This window comes from Arachis hypogaea, chromosome 13 (genome assembly GCF_003086295.3).
Source record: "Arachis hypogaea cultivar Tifrunner chromosome 13, arahy.Tifrunner.gnm2.J5K5, whole genome shotgun sequence".
NCBI classification, from domain to species: Eukaryota; Viridiplantae; Streptophyta; class Magnoliopsida; order Fabales; family Fabaceae; genus Arachis; species Arachis hypogaea.
This window is the reverse complement of record NC_092048.1, coordinates 98,916,739-98,939,049: the sequence shown is the minus strand read 5'-3', so window position 1 is coordinate 98,939,049 and position 22,311 is coordinate 98,916,739. Positions and strand designations below refer to the sequence as shown.

Here is a 22,311-nt window from a genome sequence, read left to right as displayed (position 1 = left end):
CCAGCCCCCCCCCCCCCCATATGTGATCAATATGATCCAAAGATGAACTAAAAAATCATAAGATGTCCAATACAATAGTAAAAAAGTCCTATTTATACTAAACTAGTTACTAGGATTTACAGAAGTAAGTAATTGATGCATAAATCCACTTCCGGGGCCCACTTGGTGTGTGCTTGGGCTGAGCTTGAGGTTTACACGTGCAGAGGCTTCTTCTGGAGTTGAACGCCAAGTTGTAACGTGTTTTTGGCATTCAACTCTGGTTCGTGACGTGTTTCTGGCGTTTAACTCCAGACTGCAGCATAAAACTGGCGTTCAACGCCCTTTTGCATCGTCTAAACGCGGCCAAAGTATGGACTATTATATATTGCTGGAAAGCTCTGGATGTCTACTTTCCAACCAATTGGAAGCGCGCCATTTTGAGTTCTGTAGCTCCAGAAAATCCACTTTGAGTGCAGGGAGGTCAGAATCCAACAGCATCAGTAGTCCTTCTTCAACCTCTGAATCTGATTTTTGCTCAAGTCCCTCAATTTCAGTCAGAAAATACCTAAAATCACAGAAAAATACACAAACTCATAGTAAAGTCCAGAAATGTGAATTCAACATAAAAACTAATAAAAACATCCCTAAAAGTAACTAGATCCTACTAAAAACATACTAAAAATAATGCCAAAAAGCGTATAAATTATCCGCTCATCACAGGGACATACTGCAAATCAAATTCTGGCAAAGCTAACATCCATTTTCCCGAACAACCTCGTAACATTGGAAAACTCAACATGTACTTGACAAGATCAGTTTGTGCAACAACTTTGACAGGTTTAGCTACCATATAACACTTTAATTTCATGCATGCATAGTATAAGGATAAACACAATCTTTCTACTGGGGAATACCTTGCCTCGATATCGGTCAAAACTCGAATAAGGTAATAAATCGCCCGTTCATGTCCATTCTCATCATCTTGGGCTAACATACACCCAATTGTGTTTGTAGATGCTGCAATGTACAATTTCAAGGACTCATATGGGCGAACATTCGCCATTATTGGAGCCTTAGATAAATAAGACTTTATCGATTCGAATGTCTGTTAATGCTCATGTTTCCATTCAAACTGTGAATCATTTTTTAGTTTTACTGAAGGTAAAAATACTCAAGTTCGATCAGAAAGATTCAAAATAAACCTTCAAAGATAATTTACTTTCTCCAAGAACGATTGCACTTCTTTTTCCGATTTAGGAGAAGACAATGCCAAAATTGTATCAGCTTTACTCTTATCGATTGCAATCCCTTTTTTGTGAACAACAACACCTAGGAAGTTTCCTGCCGACACACCAAAGGCGCATTTTAAAGGATTCATTTTTAATCCCTTTTTCCGCATAGTTATAAATGCCTTTCTTAAGTGATCAATGTGTTGATTCACTGAATTTGACTTAACCATGACATCATCAATATATACCTTCATAAATCTCCCAATATACTGATGGAATATGGCATTCATTGCATGTTGGTAAGTTGCACTAGTATTTTTTAAACCAAAAGGCATAACTACCCACTCATAAGTGCCTAATGCTCCGGGACAACGGAAAGCAGTTTTGGACACATCATCTTCCGCAATGAAGATTTGGTTATATCCTGAAAAACCGTCTATAAAACTTAAACTGTCGTTCCCTGTTACAGAATTGATTAACATATATGCTATGGGCATGAAATATTCATCTTTCGGGGTGGCATTATTCAAATCTCTAAAATCAATACACACCCTTAATTTTCCATTTTTCTTCATCACAGGAACAATATTCGAAACCCATTCATGATAACATGCGGTATGAATAAATTTTACTTTAATCAACCGTTCTATTTCTTTCTTAATCTTTTGATTGATTTCTGGAGCAAAACGTCGAGGAGTTTGCTTCACAGGTCGAGCATTCGATTTTAATGCTAATCGATGTTCTACGAGAGAACGATTGAGACCGGCATCTCATGATAATACCAAGCAAAACAATCTTTAAATTCATGTAAAAGATGGAAAAGTTCAATTTGAAAAGGATCCGCAAGATCTTTACAGATATAAGTAATTCAAACATCATCAACAGATCCCAAATTAATTTTCTCTAAGGGATCTTGGGATTTAAATCCTTTTAAGTGATCCTCATCTTTTACCGAATATTTTTCAAAACCCAAAGGTTCTAAATCACAGATGCAATCAAAAAAGAAATCAACAGATTCATTAGGAATAGAATGAACTTGATCATTTGCTAGATTAACAACAGCTTCATTTTCGATACAATGAACTTCTGCTATTTTATTAGCATTTTGACTAATAATATCATTTGAATTACATAATGAATAAAAACTTAAACCATGACTAAATTCGATTGAAGACATCGAATTGTCGCTACTAAAAGAAGAAATTACGTTCCTAAATGATTCAACTTCATCAGAAGAACCAATTTTATTCTCTACTGAAGGGAAATTACTTATATAATTATTTACAATTACTAGGTAATCTGAGACATCTTGGGCATGTTCCATCGAACAACATCTCGAATCCATTCTAAGACGAACAATCCCAACCAATTGGGGGCACAGTGAGGTGTGGATGGCACAGTTTCACCGTCAGGCCTTCTGAAGACAAATAGCAGCCCTCACAATTGTAAGAATTTAACATACTGTCAATATTTAAAGGCTTCAATTTCGGACTATATACCCTAAAATCGACATGTAGATGTTCGACATACAAATTCGAATCAGCCTTAACAATTTCAGGCTTTCCATCTTTTGTCCAAAGGAGGACACTCTGATGCATAGTAGATGGTACAACTCCATGACCGTGAATCCAGTCCCGACCCAGTAAAGCATTATAACTTGTCCTCAAAGGCATCATCACAAAAATAGTGTTTCGCTCAGAAGACCCCACTTTCACCCCCAAGGTAACCAGACCTTTTGCAGGAGTAAAAGTACCACTAAAGTCTGTTACAGCAATGTTAGTGGGAACCAAATCATCAGGATGCTTACCAACTTTCATCAGCATTCTCTCCGTTAAGAGACTTATTGCTGCTCCACCATCAATTAAAACTTTATTTACTTTAATTCCACTTAAGTAGTAGTAATATGAAGTGGGCGAAGATGAGATTTTTGTTTTTCAGAAGGCCTCAGAAAATACCCTGGTTCATCCTCATATCGGATGAAAGAAAAAGCTTCTTCAGCATCTATGTCGTAATCTTCTTCAGGGTCGCCTTCATACTCACCCAAGTATTCAGTTGGAATAATTGAAACACTTCCAACCATTTCATCATCTCTCTCTTCGAAATACTCTTCATCCAAGTCGACATCCTTGTCTTTGTCATCTCCTGGAGTATGAGCTATCGCCTTGCCTTTATCCAACTTCGCAGGGGAAGGAATACCCCTTGGGCATGTTTCCCCATCAGAGGGAAAAACTATTTGAGAGTGTACCGAAGGCGTTGCCCCCTTGCCTTTACCAGAATTAGTTTTCTTATTTTGTGGTTGATCCTAACTTCCTCTACCCCTTGAATACCCTCTGGCTCGACCACGGTGGTAAGGATATTGACCTCGAGGAGAACCCCAATGTCCTCACTGTGGGTTCCGTCGGTATTGGGCATCTCGACTCTGAAATTATTGACAATTTCGAATCCATTGAACTCCTATAGCCTGAGAACGGCTCATTGGTGCGACAGCATTCTGCTAAGGAGCCTTGGAACTTTGTCCCTCCACTCGTCTAATTGGTTGCTTTTGACGAGCTTGCTCCTCTCTATGAGCCAAGTCCTTTTTCATCCTCTCTTTCTCGAAAATTGCTACAACTTCAGCATCAAACACAACATTGCATCGAAGACACAAAGATACGTCCCGATCTTTAAGTTTTTGCTATATAAGGAACTCCAATAATCCATCCCCTACACCAGGGTATACAGATCAGACTTGTGACTCGAAATCACCTAGAGCCACATCAAAATCATAATACATTCCAACCATATTTACTCCAAAATATGGTTCAACAAAATCGGCCTCAACATCGAAAGGATCAGCATCAACTTTCATCTCTTTCTTCCCATCATCAAACTTCAAACGTCCTTCCATAATGGTCTCCTGTATCAAGTCCCTGAAACGAACACAACTGTTAGTCGAATGAGTGGTTGCTTGGTGAAATTTACAACAAAGTTTCCCTTTTAAATCTTTCACCGAAAGTAAAGTTCCACCCTCAGGCAGAATTAACTGTTTATCTTTAAGCAATACATCAAAAATCTGATCAGATTTTGAGATATCAAAACTATATTTCTTTCCACTCTTTAGTTTTGAATCATTCGACTTTTCATTACTAGGGAGCTTTTTAAGTAAAGAACAAACATATGGAGGACCCTTCTTAAGTTCAGCCAAATCAACTTCCGCCTCGAAATCGAACTCCTCTTCCGAAGAATCCATGGCCACATAAGCAACCTTTTCCTTTCGAGTAAAAGATTTACTCTTTAACCTTTGTTCATTCTTATATTTCTCATTTTCCTTCTTCATAAGTTCGACCTGACGAACCCTTTCAGCCAAATGGGCTAAGTCAGGTACATGTACATTAAGCAGTTTTTGACGCATATAGAATCCTAACCCCATAACTTCTATTTTCACTACTTCACTCTCAGGTAATGACACATAACATCTACTTCTAGAATTTTTGAAATGTATTATATAATCATCAATGGTTTCACCATCTTCTCGTTTCAAAGCAACTAGATCAGTAACTGCTACATTCAACTCCCCTCGGTAAAATTGAGCATGAAAAGCAGTTTTCAACTGATTCCACGTCGTTATCGAATTTGGTCTGAGATTCGAAAACCAAGTAAATGCATTCTTCCTTAATGAAGAAGGAAAAAACTTTATTTTCAAATTCTCATCATTAGCTAGATTCCCAATCTCGACCAAATATCGAGTGACATGTTCAGTAGTTGACTCTCCCATTTCCCCTGCAAATTTTGTAATTATTTTTAGATTTTTCACCCCTCTTGGCACTTCAATCATTTGAACAACTTGAGGAAAAGCAAACACAAAATGGGGTCGGTTCATAAACCCAACATTCAAACCAACTCAATTGAGTACATCTTCTACAATCATCGTGACTTGATAACGTTCACCACCATGATTAGCACGTAATCGGGCTAGAACATCATCTGCATTTTGACCACAGGGAATTATCTGAGGATTCTCTCTATTTAAAACATTGTCTTCATTTTGAAATATACTTTTGAATCCCTCATTATTCCCCCTGACATCATGCCTTCCACCTTCATCATAATCAATGATTCGAGCAATCCGTTCAACTTGCCTTGCAAGACATTCGAATTTTAATTCGTGATCAGCCATCATAGAATTTAGAATTGTAGTCATTTGTTGAGTCAACAAGTTGACCAAATCATGATGACTTTCCTCTACATGTTGTCGAAATACCGCCATGGAATTAGAGGCATTCGACATAGAGCCCACATTATAATCACGAGAGAATTTGGAATGCTGTTGTGGGTTTTGAGAATTATTTACTCCATTTACACTCCCAAAACAAATAGGAGGAACAAAACCACTCACCGGTAGAGTATAACCGGGAGGAAGGCCATAAAGAGGCCAACCAATAGTTACTGGAGGTTAGAATGGTGGTACGTTACCACGTGGATGAATATTACGCCCGTTATTTCCAGTTTGTACACTAGTAACTACTATATTTTCACTTACAACCAAACCTTCTGAATGTGAAGTAACGTCCGAAAATTGCACAATTACTGGTATGCTGTCATTGGTGGATGATCCACCATTCACATTTGACACTTCATCAACCATGTGAATAATTCTTCCACTTCTCAACTGCATACACTGAATGACACCAAAAACTTTTTTGACACACTTCAGTTTAAAACTGTCCTACCGGGCGTGCAAATTTGTTTTGTCAATTTTTAACAAATCGATGGTAGTTCGATTCTAATGGTCTGGGAGCAAAACCTACTCCTCTTTTGCAGGTACCAGTTTTTTCTATAAGTGCATCAAAGGTCCTCGAATTAGATGAGCATTAAAAGAGAATTGAGTTCGAAAAGTGCAAAGAACTGAAAAAAGTGCAAAATAAAGATTACGAAAAGTAAAACTGACTGAAATAAAAAAATGGTTTGCATTGAATTGTAAATAAAGCAATTAAAATGCCTCTGACTGGGTCAAAGGACTTTCAATATGAAAAGTAAAAATACTAAAATGTAAATTTGACAATAAAATTAAAGTTGCTTGAAAGGTAAATTGCACACGAAAAGTAAAATTTTGCAGGAATTATAAATAGAAAATAAAAATAAGTGGAAGGAACCCTACAGAAATTTGACTTGAAGCAGACTCAGAAAGTCGCTGGGATGTGAGTGTGCGTGAGTAATTTCTGAAGCAAAGTTCCAACCTTGATTTCCTAAGACCTACTAATATTTATAACTCACTTCTATAATCAACCATTAATTGCACGATGCTGCCTTGTGTGCGGACTTCTGGGTAATCGTTCCCGCTCTTTTGCCTATGAACATCACCAACAAATCCTTAACTCAGAGAAAACCTTCGACTTCTCCATTCATGTAACCGCTTGTCTCTTCATTCGAGAAACTGTTCAATTCTTCATTCAAGTAACTACTCGATTTGTATAAGTATTGAAATCGAGTCCACGTCAAATAATTTTCACTCAACGCTTGCACGTGTGTCCTTTTGGCCTCTGCTCCCCTTTCGACACTTTACCAACATTTCAAATCATCTTAATCTTTTAAAAATAACTATTTTGACTAACAGCTGTAAATGTAAATAAAAGAAAATGACGACAAATTCTGAGATGTAAAATGACTGAATTTAAATTTATAATAAAAGTAAATTGCAGAATTTTAAAATACAGAATTCAAAAGAACAATGAAAGAAATTATGGAAGTAACCCAATAGAAAATGATCTCGTGACAGACTCAGAAAATCGCTTGAGATGTGAGTGTGTGAGAGTATTTTCTGAAGTGGAATTCCAACCCATTATTCTTCGGTTGCTTCTCTATTTATAAACACCTTTGAGCTTCGACTAATCCTTTCTTGACACATCGCCACATACAGTTATCTCGTCAATAACCGTTCCCGCCAAGGACACTTCACTTTCTAGACATTAACCTCCTTTGACCATATCCTTTTAATATGCCACATCTCCTTATCGATTTGACACTTGATACCGAATTCTTCAAGTTCTTTGACGCTTCATATCTATCTTTGATTAAATCTTTCTCGTTCACGCTGATATTAATAAATGATATTGACACACCTCTATTTTTGGTAGAATCTTTTTTATCCATGTCTACACAAAATGACTTCGACCCAAATTTTGTCGAATAACAATTTTCATTGAGTACATAATTGAGTACTTAACCGCTTTCAAAGAGGTTTCAATTTATACTTGTAAGTTGATCGACAATGTAACATTTTTGACATTTGACAATGATGGAAGTCTAATCTTGTCGAACACTGAACTTGTCAAAGAATTCAGTAATAATTTGTCGAAAATATTATTTTTGATATAACAAATAAAAATACACATAAAATGGACTACGAAAAAGTTGTTTATAAATGGGATATGGTCCAAAATCGGGTGAACTTGGCCCGAGTTTAAACTCAAAATAAAGGGAGCCATGTCCAATTCTTGTACAAATCGCGACGGACTTGATTTACATACAAATTGGTGGGATCAACCCCGATTTTCATGCTAAATTGGGATTACCTCATCTGATTTTCATTCTGCTTAAAAAAACAAATTTTTATAAATAATTTGTTAATTTCTTTTGGAACATAATCTTTTCTTTTGATTCATTTTAGGTAAAAGAAATTCGAAATACATACAATGAAACGAACCCAATATCTTTAAGAAACAAAACTAATGCATCACAACAATACCAAATGACTTTATCCTAAAGAACACATGTATGCATGCATTAGAAACACAAAGATATATACAGTTTTGAATGTGCCATATATATATATATATATATATATATATATATATATATATATAGGTTTAAAAAAGATTGCAAACAAAAAATTTATTATTAAATTAATTATTATATATTTGTATATAAATATATGTGTTATTTAATTTATTTTATTGTATATTTTATTTTTAACATAAATTTTGTAATACTAGTTAATTTGGTGACTATTTTTTAATATACATGTCACATGGTTGTTAAGTTTATGTATTGTGTTTGATTAAATAAATAGACAAAGCAAACAAAATTTTAAAAAATAAATAGTCTTTTTATGCACAAAATAATTTATAAAAGAAGATCCAAAAAAATATAATGAAATAATAAAAAGAAATTTATGTATAAATAATTTCACTATAAACATAATACATAAAAGAATTCAATAGTATTGTTTGATTCCTATAGTCATTTCCTATTTAGTGGAAAGATTTCATTGTTGTTGTCGTCGTCCAAACAAAAAATAATGTGTTAAAAAGAGATTTGTCAATAATTCAAAGGGTAATAGGGTCTCATAAAGAGAATTGTTTTTTTATTTCTATTTTCCTTAAATATGATATCTTTGCTTTTTTTATCTTGAATGTCAAATAATGAATGAAATAGTAAAACCAATTTATTTAGGAATCTCGAGTAGTAGAGAATTTCACCACGATAATTATAGCAATGCTGGTGATATTGGAAACCAATAATTGCTATTGGAGCTTTTTTTTCCTTTTTTGGATAACATTGTTGTTGGAGTTTGGAGAAACACCTGTTGTATCCCTTGACAAATCCAAAAAATTTTAATGGTAAGAACAAAATATATATAATATAATAATAATTTAAGTTTAGTTAATATATATCTTAAAAATATGACAAATTTAGTATTAGTAGAAAATTTTAAATTTTTTATTTAATAACTACAAAAATAAATATATTAAAAACTTAAGTTTCTTTATATTTTTAACAAAAATATTCTCAATTTGTAATCTCAATATGTATCTTTAGGATATAAGATAAATAAATTTTAATAATTTTTATAATAAAAATATTATATTGCATACAAATTAACTATAAAATTGTTCATTAATCATTATATATTTGTGTATAAATATATTTATTGTTTAATTTATTTTCAATATATATTCTATACGAGTAGTTACTTTTTATGTATATATAGCATAATTATTGTTATAATTATATTTTATTATTATAAAATATGATTAGTCTTCAAAATATATAATTTACAAATTAAAACACTAAAATAATAATTTATATAATAATATATAATTTATAATTTTATTTTTTAGGCTTCATATTTTAAAAAAAATTGAGTAATCTTTTTTTTAACAACATAATCAAAATATCTCTTTATATATATATATATATATATATATATATATATATATATATATCACTAAACAATTATTTAGAAATTTATTTCTCATACAATCAAAAGTCAACTCTCAGTGATATTCATAGTTAAAAAAATTCTTTCAATTAATATAGTTGCTACAGAAAAAAACTAAAACTAATTTTAAAAAAAGATAAATAATATTTTTTGAGTTCATATTTAAGAAAGAACACTAATCTTATTTAAATTGGAAATTGATCATTCTAATGAACGTCTAATATGAAATTCTTAAACTGATTATTAAGTACCAAAAGTTGAGTAAAAAATTTTTGTGAGATCAAATTCAATAATTTCATGAGGATAAATAAATATTATTATCATATACAACTCAAAAAATTTTCGAATTGTAGTAGGGGTACATGATCCCTCCCGTTGTATGTATATCTCAGACTTATTGGGTACTTTTCAGATTTATGGAGAGATACAACTGTTTGTATATATCCTTTCCTCTTTCTTGGATATTAAAAGTTGGCTAAGTCCCATAAATAAAACTATGAATTTATGCTTTATGCTTCTAATAATGTATGTACACACATGACAGATCCAATTCATTTTCTAAATCCTAAAATACATGAAAAGTTAGCACAATACAAATACATCTTATTCATACCTTAAACTTCCTTTCAATATAGCAAGAGTTAAAAAATAGTTCAGAGAAGTGTGGGGTACAAACAAGAGATTCAGGCCTACGTTCTAGAATACACACAAAGTCATCATCATATTTATGTAACTTGAAGTTGATGCTTGAAGTCCATCATGAAATGGACTATTAAATTCATTCACTGAATACATTTACCTATAGAGAGCCTAACTAGTGGTTTGCAAGCTTTTCAAGGCGGGAATCCATGATCTCAGATATAGTTTTAAGAAATGCGGATTCATCCATGCCAGGAAGCAAGGAATCCTGAGCTTGGCGAATGATCTCCTCAATTACAGATTCCTTGTTCAGATTTTCTCGGCACATAATGCTTCCAATATCGAAGGGAGTAAGACCTCTTTGAACACCTTTCTTAAGCAACATTGTGGAAATCCGAAGTGTTCTGGCATATTCAATCGGCATATCCCATCCATAATATTTCAAAAGCTCTATATCTTTTTCTGCATCCAAAGAGTTTATATATTCAATTGCATCAGGAGAGTAAGGCTGACGTGCTTGCGGCCAATAAAGCCAATCAAATGTGCAATCTTCAAACTGTAGAGATTAAGAGACGAATTTGTTATTCAACAGACACACGACATATATATAAATAGGAATCAAAAATGGAAATTAAGTGCCTACTTTGGCTGGTAGACAGTAGCCATGATCAATAGGAATGAGCTTCATTTGACCATCAGCTTCTTTTCTGATCAAGATATTTCCAGCATGTCTATCTGTATTGGCCAACCTTATGTCGAGCACAGTAATTTTATGCACCTCCTCCACAGGAAAGGCCCTTGGTCCAATGTCCTCACAGTTGCCATCATTAGTCATGAACTTCTGTAAGGATCCAATCTTGACATGCTTCAATGAGCAAGCAAACCCATTTGGATGGTGAAATTCTTTATGCAAGCATTGAACAATAACGGTAGGGGGAACACCGGCAAAGCCTATGGCTTCGCCTGTCATAAGGCGAGACCCTTTCCTTGGATGATCCAATATGTAAGCTGCAACTTCCCTCAAAGCTCCTTCCCCTACCTTTGTCCCTCTTTTGAGGCCTTCATTATTGGATGAACAAGGTAGCCCTCTTGGGTTGTTGACAGCCATTGGCTCCTCATCCATGGGCTTGAATACCGAAACATATTGGTGTCCTGTTGAATCTTGCATCAAGTAAGTACCTCCTGTTCCCTCCAAGGACCTAATAGGGCTATTTCCTCTCTTCAAACCTTCGTATGTCGTGTTGATCAAATCCCATAGGTAAGGAAAAAGATCCATCTTTGGATTCACAATAACTGGTTCTAGCCAAAAACTAACACCAGCTGGTATCTTTGGCACCTCAATTGTCTGCTCTTCCGCTTGTTTGAATTCACCTGCCTCAACCAAAAGTTTTAAATCTTTGCAAACTGGTGTAGTCCTAATCTTAGCTGATTTTTTTATTATCAAATGAATAACATTGCCATCATTTTTGCATAACTCATGAAAGAGTCTCTGATCATCAAGCTTCTCATTATTGCAAAAAATATCTTGATCATCAAAATCGACCAAACCTTCTTCCCCTTTGCTTTTTATTCGTTGCTTAAGGTATCCAACATTTCTATGCCCATCAATATGGAATCGAAATTCTTTGCCACTAACGGTTTTGACAACGATGAAGAGAAGATCGGAGAGGCGAAGAACCAAATGAAGAACATTACCATCAGTGACCCCATAATCCTTGATAAGTGTATCGTTGCGCGAAAGCTCTCTGCCACTGTAGACAAGCTTCTGGTTCTTGACCACAAAGCCTTTGCAGGTCTGAATCCTCATCTTGACGGAAGCGATGGAATCAGACTCCAAGACTCGGATTGGGGTGACAACACCATCCACCGTGAGATATATAACAATTGGATCCACAGGGACATGTCCCAGTTGGCTTTCCCAATTGACCGGCTCCTTGGGAATTGAACTCAAAGCATACTCGGTAATTGACATGTTTAAAATGAAAGAGGGAGAAGACGATGCATGCAATTGGAAGTGCAAATATGTGCGTAGGTATGTATCTCTCGAAGAATTGAAATGAAGCGAAACGAGAGTGGATTCTTACCAGAGAGATGGAAAGAACCAAAGGGAAAAGTGAGAGGGAGGAGTTATTAAATGGGAAGGGAACGAGTGGCAAAGAAGAAATGCGAGGAGCATCCCCATGTCTGCTTCTTAGTGAAGGGAAGTCCAATGCTTTCGGCTATTTTTCTGTTTATGCAGACAACAACAACATCAAGATGAATATAGAGTAGTGTATGCTTGTAATCCTAGTTGTTTTATTATAAATTTCTCACACCACCTCCTCTAATTAATTAATATTTATGGGCAGGGCGTTCAAATTCAAACCGATTTAAATTAAACCGTTTATCCAATCTAATTTAAATCGAAAATCGATTAAAACCGTATTAATTCGAATTTGATTGGATTCTATTTTTTGCAACCCGTTGAATTGGATCGGATTTTAGATCTACTTTTCATAACCGATCCAATCCAATTCAAACCGCACAATGTGCTATAATAATATTATTTTATTATTATATTTACAATTATATTTATAACATGTTCAATTTGTTATATATTTTTCTATTATTCATGTATTATTATTATTTAATAAATATTTTATTTTTAAAATATTATTTATTTATTTATTTATTTTAACTAACCTATAATTTTATTTCTATTGTTATGTTATCGTTGGCTTTTTAAGATATGTTAAGACTTGTTATGTCATTGTTGATTATTTAAAATTTGATGTTAAGACTTGTTATATGTATTTAATTTTTTTTATTTAAAAAATCGCAAATCCAAACCGATTCAAACCGCTTGTAATAGAATCGGATCGGATCGGATTTTCAAAAAAAGTTCATCTAATCCAAATCACACCGCACATAAATTAAACATTTAGATCGGATGACTTTTTCTCTTAAAATCGAACCAAACCGCACCGCGAATATCTCTGTTTATGGGTGTTACTTTTGTATATATTAAACAACATAAAATATTTATTTAAAATATTTTTTTTATCAAAATTAGTCTTTTAAAATTCTTCACTTAACAAAACCTAGCTCTTTCATTAATTAGTAATTTAGTATGCTAAATACGACATTGATTAAAAAATATTATTTTAAAGTTCTTACTATGAAAAACTTTTTATTTATTCTTAAACCAAAAAAATTGCCCAACAAGAAGCAGAGAGATAAAGAGGGGACGTGTGAAAATTGATTAATTGTGAAATAAAAATTATTTGATAGATATTATTATGATTATTTTTAGGTGGACAGTTACGTGTAAGTTTTTTTTATATGAAATTGATATTTAAAAATTGTTAAATAATTTAATATATTTGACTATATTATTATCTAACGATTCTTAATTATAAACTTCATATAAAATCAACTGCAATGAATTTTCATCTTATTTTTAGGATAAAGTATTGTTTTAAATTTTAATATTTTTATCTAAAATTAAAATTATTTTTAATATGTTTTATTTTTGAAAACATCTATAGAAATACAACTATTTTTAAAATAATTTTTTTCTAATCTAATAAAACTAAAATTAAAAAAAAATATCTCCACTTCATCACCAACACCCCAGTTATACACTTCTCACCCCCATAAACCTTATTTGTCCACTTGACCAATGTCGGACCAAAAAAAAAATTACTAATATGAATAAAAATATAAAAATAAAAGTTAGATATAGATATATTTTAATTTAAACTTATAATTATTTATGTGTAGATAAAAAACGCACGAACATTTTTTTTATTTACGGTGTCTACATGTCGAATACATTTCGGATACAACACTCATCGATACTTATTCGATTTGTGTCTTTTCTATGTCCAATCGTATCTTAATAAAAAATAAAAAATTCTTCTTGAGACACGCTTGAATACACCTAAATACTATCACATGTCAGCGTGTATGTCCACTCTTATTCTTAATATGTATTCTTGAAATGAATTTAGAAATAGTATATATTATTAATTATTACAATAAAAAATATTTTAAATACTTTAAATAATTAAAAAAAGATATTAATAATAATTAAAAAATTAATTTATATTTTAATATTAATAAAATACTAAATATATTATTACAATTTAGGTAAAAAATACTTTATATTTTATATATATGTCGTGTCTCTGTGTCTTATAAAAATTTTAAATTCGTGTATCTACGTGTCCTATGTCGTGTCATGTCGTGTCCGTCTCTATGTCAGTATCTGTGTATCATAGTACATAAATATACCTACAGACACTATATATAATAAATTGATTGGTTTGTAAAAATAATATTGATCTAAAATAATAAAAAGTAATTTATAATTATTCTTTTGTTATTTTAACATAATTAAATATTACATACACATATTATTCATTATCTCATTAAATTATGAAATCTATTATTAAAATATTCATGGTATAAATAATTTTTTTAACTAAAACAACTATTATATACAAGACCTTTTAAATAAAGAATATTATCTGAACTAACTTTGAAAAATCACTAATAATTTTAGTTATATTTAGAAAACTAAGATTCGATTTAGTTATTAACTAATTAGCTAGTGTCATAGGGTTAATTATTACCATTTATTATTTTTTATTGAGTTGGTTTATTTATTTATTTATTTTTAGTTTATATTAGAACAAATTTAACATTATAATTATTATGATATATTATGTCTAACAAAATAATTTCTTTTAACATAAAATTGAAGAAAATAATTTATTTTTTATTTTAAAAACTATGTATTATTCCTTTCAAATGGTTATGGGGACAAGTACTTCTCTCTCTCTCATTTAAGGTTTTGAAAATTTGACGGTCATCAAACTGTTCTAATTATTGATTTACTAATTTATCAATTCAACTGGTTCAACTGTAGTTCAATCAAAATAATTATTTTATAATAAAATAATAAATAAAATATAATTAAATATAATAAAATATAATTATAGTCTAATATAAACTTTAAAATATCATCTAAATTTAAAACACTAAATAAACCAAAATCATATAATCTTTTAATTAAGAGTACAGATTTTTTTACGGTAAAAAATTTTATCAAAAAAATTATTATGTATAATACAAATATTTTCTATAAATTTAATAAAAATTTTATTTGTTAGTCAATCATATTCTTCATTAAAAAATTTATAAAATAAATGTAAAAAAACATTAATTATTGTGATGAATTCCGGCGAAGCCTTGGCTAAGTTAAGAAAGTATATATAGAGTAATGTTATGTTGCGGTTAGGTTTAATTACTCTGTTGGTTCCTATAGTTTTGCGAAATTTTCAATTAGGTCCCTATATTTTTTTTTCTTTTTAATTGGGTCCCTATACGTTAATTTTTTTCAATTTAGTCCCTATTAACGTTAAACGTCAAAAAAATATTAGTGAATTGTGAAATTACTTGTATACCCTTAGAGATCTAATTGAAAAGAAAAAACGTATAGGGACCTAATTGAAAATTTAGTAAAACTATAAATATTCAATGAAAGATATTCCTATAATCCCTATTCACACTACAAAAAATTACCGGAATAGCAACCGATTTAGTGATCGATTTTTCTTGAAAATCGGTCGCTGAACCCTTAGCCGCTAATTTCTGAACTAAAAATTTAAATCGGTCACTAACTCGGTCATTGTTTCTAATTTTATAATTATAGATTTTTACTAATTTCAGATTAACCACCATTAAAACTAAATTTTCATAAATAATTATATTTCCACAAAATATAAAAGGAATTGAGCATAGATTAATTTTTCAAATAAATACCACAACATTTATAATGTCAACATAGAAATATAGAATTTAACATATTGAAAATTTCTAAATACATTAAATTTATGATCCACAATCTAGACTAAAATATGGTAAAAATAATTCATGAACATAACTATACTCTATTCAATATCTACTTAGACTAAACAATTGTATCTATCTCAACTTGTAAAGTCTGGTATAACATTCCAACTGAAAAATTGACTTAAAGATTCTTCACCATAACAAGGTGCTTCATGCATGCTTTTGGACTAGCAAAGAGATAGAAGGTCGACTTAGATTCCATACTTACGTTCCAAAAGGACATTCTCTTCCTAAGTCTCCAGCAAAGAGAACACCTGCAACCAACATATCACTCTCAATTTTGACATATCGAGTACAGGCAGATCGAGTACAGGCAGATCGAGGCGCCACACGGTGAGGCGAGGATCAGAACTGTTAATCATTGAAACTATTAATCAATATTGGAATGAAGACAAAGACAGGAAGAGTGAAAGGCAAGGATCAGAACCCTTTCAATCATTCACCTGTCTAGGATATAATCATTGAGAATTATGGGAAGCCCTCTGATCAATGCTTCTGAAAATTGTCCCTAGTCCAGCCTGAGAAGGCAAGCCACAAACTTTGATCTATTCCTCACTAAGGCCTTCTTGTTGTGCTTTCTTAGCCACCTCTTGTGAAGGACAGTAGCATCTATTCACCCAAGGATGAAACCTACAAACATGTTAAACATAGCACCTAAACATTAATTGATGAATGATGAACTTTTACTTCAGAACAAGGGGAATTAATATAATGAAATGTAAAAATATATAGAGTTAACTTACCAAGTAGGATGGCAAGTAGTAAGGTCTGTAATAAACAAGTATTCAAGTAATCATGAAGTAAAACATATGCAATTGAAGACAGACTCAAATTTCTTTACAATTATGATGCTGAAAAGTGAAAACTAATATCATACCTGTTGTGCAATCCAAACAGGGAGAAATTAGGGGTTTGCTACTTCCACTCTCCTTTCACGGGTTCCTCTCTTTCAGATTTTGGATAATCTGAACTGATTTTATAAAATGTATACTAATATAAAATAATTTTTGTCCATGAATTTCACCGAAATTCACGAACTTGTTATGTACTCAATTCCTAATATTTTTCAACAAGAAACATAAACACACTTTTATCTCTATCCAATGTTCCCAACTTTTCCAAAATCAGATGATAAACACTCTCACTAGCCTAGGCTAATCAAATATCCAAATTAAGGGATATTTATTGTTTTTTCGCTTAGGCTTGTAATGTGCTACAATTAAGAACAAATGGGTCAAGCATAGGCTCAAAATTGGCTAACAATGGAGGATAAAAGGTAGGCTATTTGGGTAAGTGAGCTATTTGAACAATGGCCTCAATCATATAAATGCATGTATACACAAATTAATGGACATATAGAATTAAACAAATCAAGGATTACAATCATAGGAGGAGAATAATGCACACAAGAATGGAAGTAAGTGGTTATGTATGATGCAACCACACAATTAGGCTCGATTCTCACATGCTTGTGTTCTCAGCTCAAAACATGATCCACAAGTATATAGCTCAAGCAAGTTCTAAAAAAAATTTCAACCAATTGGGGTGGTGCCCTAAAAATGAGTTTCATGGAAATTTTCATCATATTGACTATACTTATCCTAACACAACATTGTGATTTAGAAAATTTTAAAAATTCTCCTAGTTTACCCCTTTTTCAATCAAAACGCATTTCTTATATAAAAAGGGTTGACTAGATTTTTAGCAATCCAGAAATTATTTTCTAATCACATTCAACAACTAAGATGCAAAGCATATATATATATATATATATATATATACTAAGAGTGTGCATAACCAAAATAAAAGTATCTACAATAGCATAAATATGTACAGTAATCCCAAAATGATCTAAAACATAAAGTGCGGAATAAAACAAAATAAAGTAGTAGCGAATAGAGATAAAAGTCTGAAAGTTCACCACATGGATGCAAGCACCAGTCACAAACGGTGACCTCCCCACACTTTAGAATTAAGCATCGTCCTCGATGCTACTACTGAAACTCGGGATGGGGGTCAACAATCGCACCAGGCTGTGGCTCATGCTCAGGCTCGGGCTGTGGGAGTGGAGGTGGTACTGGCTGTGGCTCAGGTACTGGCTGTGAAATATCATACTGGACCTCAGGAGGCTGCTGGACCTCAGTGGTGGTCTGCGTCTCTAGTGGTGTCTCCTGCTGTGTTGCCTCCTCGCTATGCTCCTCCTCCTGGTCCTGCTCATCAGAGGCGGGAGAGTCTGGAAGTGGAGGAAGCTCAATGCCCTGTGATGCAAACACCTGGTCTATGCGGTCAAGACGTCGCATGACACGACGCTCAAAGCGCACCATGGAGCGAAGAAGGTGCCGCACCAACAGATAAGTCGGCTCAGGTGTTGTTGGTGGTGGTGGTAAGGATGCTGCTGCTGTTGTGGAGAAAGAGGGTCCTGCTGCCTCAACTGCCGCTCTAGCCCGAGAACGACGTCTGGCCGAGGGCTTCTCGTGCACCCATCCACCCCATGGAATAGTAACTTCCTTGTCATCGTCATCTGGGGGTGGTGGTGTCGCATCATCGTCCTCCCACGGGACATCAGCTAGCTCAGCCAAACTAGTAACCAGCGTAGGAAACGGTAGCAAGCCACGGATGTGAGCTCTCCACATGCTATGCATAATCAGCCGGGGGAAATACACCTCTTTCCCTTCCATGACACACCCAATCAGAATCAGCATATCCATCGGAATCTCTGAGAAGTGAGTGGTGGGCAGGACATAGTAGGCAAAGATCTGCTGCCAGGTCCTAGCCTCCATAGATAGATATGCAGATAGCATCCCCTTAGGCTTCTTGTTGTTCGCATCCATCACCCAGGGAGCATCTGGTGTAGCAATCACGCGCCTAAGCGCCTCATAATCAAAAGTCATGGAGAGAATAGCCACCTCTGCCTGCTGGTAAGCACAGGTCTCAGGAGTACCAACTCTGCAAAGCAGTGCATCCCCTATAGCCTCTTCAGTGATCATAATCTCTCTACCCCTTACGTGCACTGATTCCAAGTTCACTCGAAAGAGTTACAGTAAAACTCTTTAACCCATGAGATGTTAATCCTTTCTAGGTCCCTATCAACGAAATCCAATCCCAACTTTGAAATACGGCCGTTTATGGCACGCCTCACATCATTGGGAGGATTCAACTTCTTCTCAATGTTCAGGTTTTTCTTTGTATAACGGAAGAAGCGTAGCTCGCAGTAGAGGTTGGGGAATTTGGTTGAATCAGTGGATGGAAGTGACTAATTTTCTATATCTTCTTCATTGAACGGATGCTTGGCATAGTTAGCATATGGTGAGGGGGTAGAGGTCTTGGAGTGCTTTCTCTTTTTGGAAGTGGTGGCTATAGCTTTTCCTTTATCCGACATCCTGAAGAACAGAGATAATACAATATAAGCATATAGCCAAGTAGGTGTAAAGCACTCAAAGCAAATCGTACTCATAAAGTGAAGAAAGAAAGGAGTTTTCTTGGAATTCAAGCAAATAGAATTCAGAATTTAAACCAAACTTCAAACCAAGAATTCAAACCATACTTTGCACATTATTCGTTTACTGAGCCTAGAAAGCACCATATCCAAAAGAATGATATAAAGAGTTAAGTTGAAAACCAAAAGAGGTTGTCGGTTAAACAAGTTAAAGTCAGAAATCAGTTTGAAAATCAGTGATATGGTGATTACTAGTTCAATTCGAAAGGAATGCACAAAACAGGGATGTAAGCATGTTCACAATCATGAATTGCAATAAGTCATTGATGATGAAATATGATATAGCTAGAAAGCAACTAATGTAAAACAAACCATCAATCAATGCAAGGATCACTAGTAATGTTGGTGAAATCAAAACCTTAAGAAACAAGTGAATCAAGCACATTTGACATCAACTCTAGCAATGCATACAAGTCACAAGTTCAAATATGAATTGAAAACCTCATGGTCTATGTGACTTGATGAGACTATATAAGAACATAAGGAACTATTTGGTCACATAGATTAGAACATTCAAACTCGTGTGTGTATGCAAAAGAGGCACAAAATTTAAGGAAATCACAAGTGATGGTCGCTTAGGAAATTTATTAAAACCATTCAATGCTTATATGCAAATCATCGTGCACTACAAGCAAAGAGTTTAAGCAAGACCAAAACTTGTCCCTAAGGGTTTTCCAAAACCATTTAAGCAACAAGCTTCTAATGAACAGAAATCATCAACTAGAGGTTGCTACACCCATCAAACAAGGTTGATTTAAGGACTATGGTTAAGAAAAATTCGGCAGCATTTCAGCAGCAAATTGGCCATTTCCAAATTCAAACAGTCAAAGCAGATTCCATATGAATTCATTAACAATTAGAAACACAAAATCATACATATATGAGTTCATATGAATATAACAGATAGCCAACAGTTCAGCAACAAAGCAATTTAGATAAAACAGATAACAGGAGCAGTTGCTTCAATCAGCATTCCCTTCACCAATCCATCAACAAGTAAGCAGCATGAACAAATTACATGAACACAGAGTAATGCAGCAAAACAGAGCAATTTCGCACAGCAACAGAAATTCAAACAATGCCTAAATCCACTACTCAGCCCAGATTTGCTAACCACCTAAGTCAAACTAAACTAACTAACTAAACTAATTCTAACTACACTAATGGAATTACAATAAGCAGTAAAAAGAAGTAGAACAAGGGAGACAGAAACCTGGGGTGCAGAGACTAAACGGGGTAAATGGAATGAAGGCGAAGTGGAGTGGTGGTTTGGCGTGGCTATGGAGCTCGCGCCGGCGACAATGGTGGTCGCGGTGGCGCTGAGGCTGGCCTCGAGAGAGAGAGAGAGATGAAATAGAGAGGGGTCGAGTGGAGTGAGAGAGAGTGAGAGAGTGGAGGTTGCACGGTGATGGCGGTGATGGTCGTGGTCGCTCGCCAGAGGGTAGCCGCTGGTTGCTGAACAGAGGAGGGAGGTGGTGGTGGAAGAGAAATGGAACGTTGGGGACGAAGGGGGTTGTTGTGCGAATGTGCTAGGGCTTTGCGTCTCTGGTTAAATGGGGTTTTTAAATCCACGCGAGCGCGCACCGTGTGCGTCTGCGTGGGTGATAGAAATAGGGAGATGGCGCGAAGGCGCCATACGCGCCTACGCGTATATGGACGAGTTAAGGGTTGGCGCGGACGCGTACAGTGCGTGTCTGCGCGGGTGTGCTGGGCCAGAGGCACAAAAGAGGCCCAGAGTTGGCACAACTCTCGGGTCCTTTGGCTTGGGTGATGCTAAAACGCATCGACGCGCGCGCGCACCTTGCGCATTCGCGTGGATGGTATGAGTTTATGGAATGGGCGCGGAGGCGCGAAGTATGCCAACGTGTGTATGAAGAAATAGGGAGTGGCGCGGACGTGTACAGCGTTCGTCTGTGTGGATTAAGACACAGAGTTGGCCCAAAAGTGGCACAACTTTCTGGTCCTTGGCCCAGATAGTTGAAATGGACAGCCTATGCGCGCATGCGCTTTGCGCTTGCGCGTAGGTTGGTTTTTTTTTTTTTAATGAGCGTCAAAAAGAGCTCATAACCTTCCCATTCTTCTCTGAAACTCTAAACTAGCTAAGATGCAAGATTAAGTGTATTTTGAAACATAGGGGATTCTTCAAATAACTTGAGAAAACTTGCAATTCAAGCAAAAACTCAATTCAAAGAATTATCCCTTATTAAAGCATAGAATGTATAAACATCTTAGCAAGCAAAGAAAAATATACCAAGAAGTAAAGAAACTATATACAATGGATCCCAATTCATTCATTCATTATATCTACAAGAGAATGGAAAGAGTTTACCATAGTGGGGTGTCTCCCACCAAGCACTTTTAGTTTAAGTCCTTAAGTTGGACATTGGGAGGCTTTTTGTCAAGGTGGCTTGTGCTTGTATCCATCCTTGAACCTCCAAGAGTGCTTGTCCTTCATTCGGTTGTCAGAAGTTCCAACCTTCTTCATTAAGCTTTGGTGAGGTCCTTTCCAAGACGTGAGCTCCCGAGATTGACCATCATAAGATAATCTAGGATCCCATATCTTGTCCTCGCACCCATCTTCTAGTTGATTGCCTTGACTTTGTTCGGGCGACGAGAAAACAGAATTCTCATGGAAGCACCAAACTACTCTCCTAGACCCAATTAATTGAGCATTACACCAACCCATGCTCTCCAATTTCGAGCTTCCCACCATAATGAGCCTAGATTTAGAACGCCAACCACCAAACATCCTCCTCTTTTGCTTAATTCCACAAAGCGCCCTAAGTTGGCCATCCGTTTCAAGCAAACCATACTCAAGTGGGATAGTAAAGCTGCGAGTTAGAAGTTTTACCCACTCAAGCGGAGGATTG

General features: G+C 34.5%; 1 protein-coding gene across 1 annotated transcript; it reads right to left on the bottom strand.

The window, feature by feature from the left end:
- Positions 1-9,990: 9,990 nt before the first annotated feature.
- Positions 9,991-12,150, bottom strand: LOC112732422 (phosphatidylinositol 4-kinase gamma 4-like). Its single transcript, XM_025781145.3, has 2 exons — positions 10,691-12,150; positions 9,991-10,603 (listed from the first exon to the last, which is right to left on the bottom strand). The coding sequence occupies exons 1-2, from the start codon at positions 12,017-12,019 to the stop codon at positions 10,223-10,225; spliced, it is 1,710 nt and encodes a 569-aa protein (XP_025636930.1). The 5' UTR covers positions 12,020-12,150; the 3' UTR covers positions 9,991-10,222.
- Positions 12,151-22,311: the final 10,161 nt, after the last annotated feature.

Excerpts from the sequence above, each read along its gene's own strand:
- LOC112732422 (XM_025781145.3), bottom strand. The coding sequence starts at position 12,019 with ATGTCAATTACCGAGTATGCTTTGAGTTCAATTCCCAAGGAGCCGGTC. Across the intron at positions 10,604-10,690 it reads GCTACTGTCTACCAGCCAAA|TTTGAAGATTGCACATTTGA; the intron begins GTAGGCACTTAA and ends TAATCTCTACAG.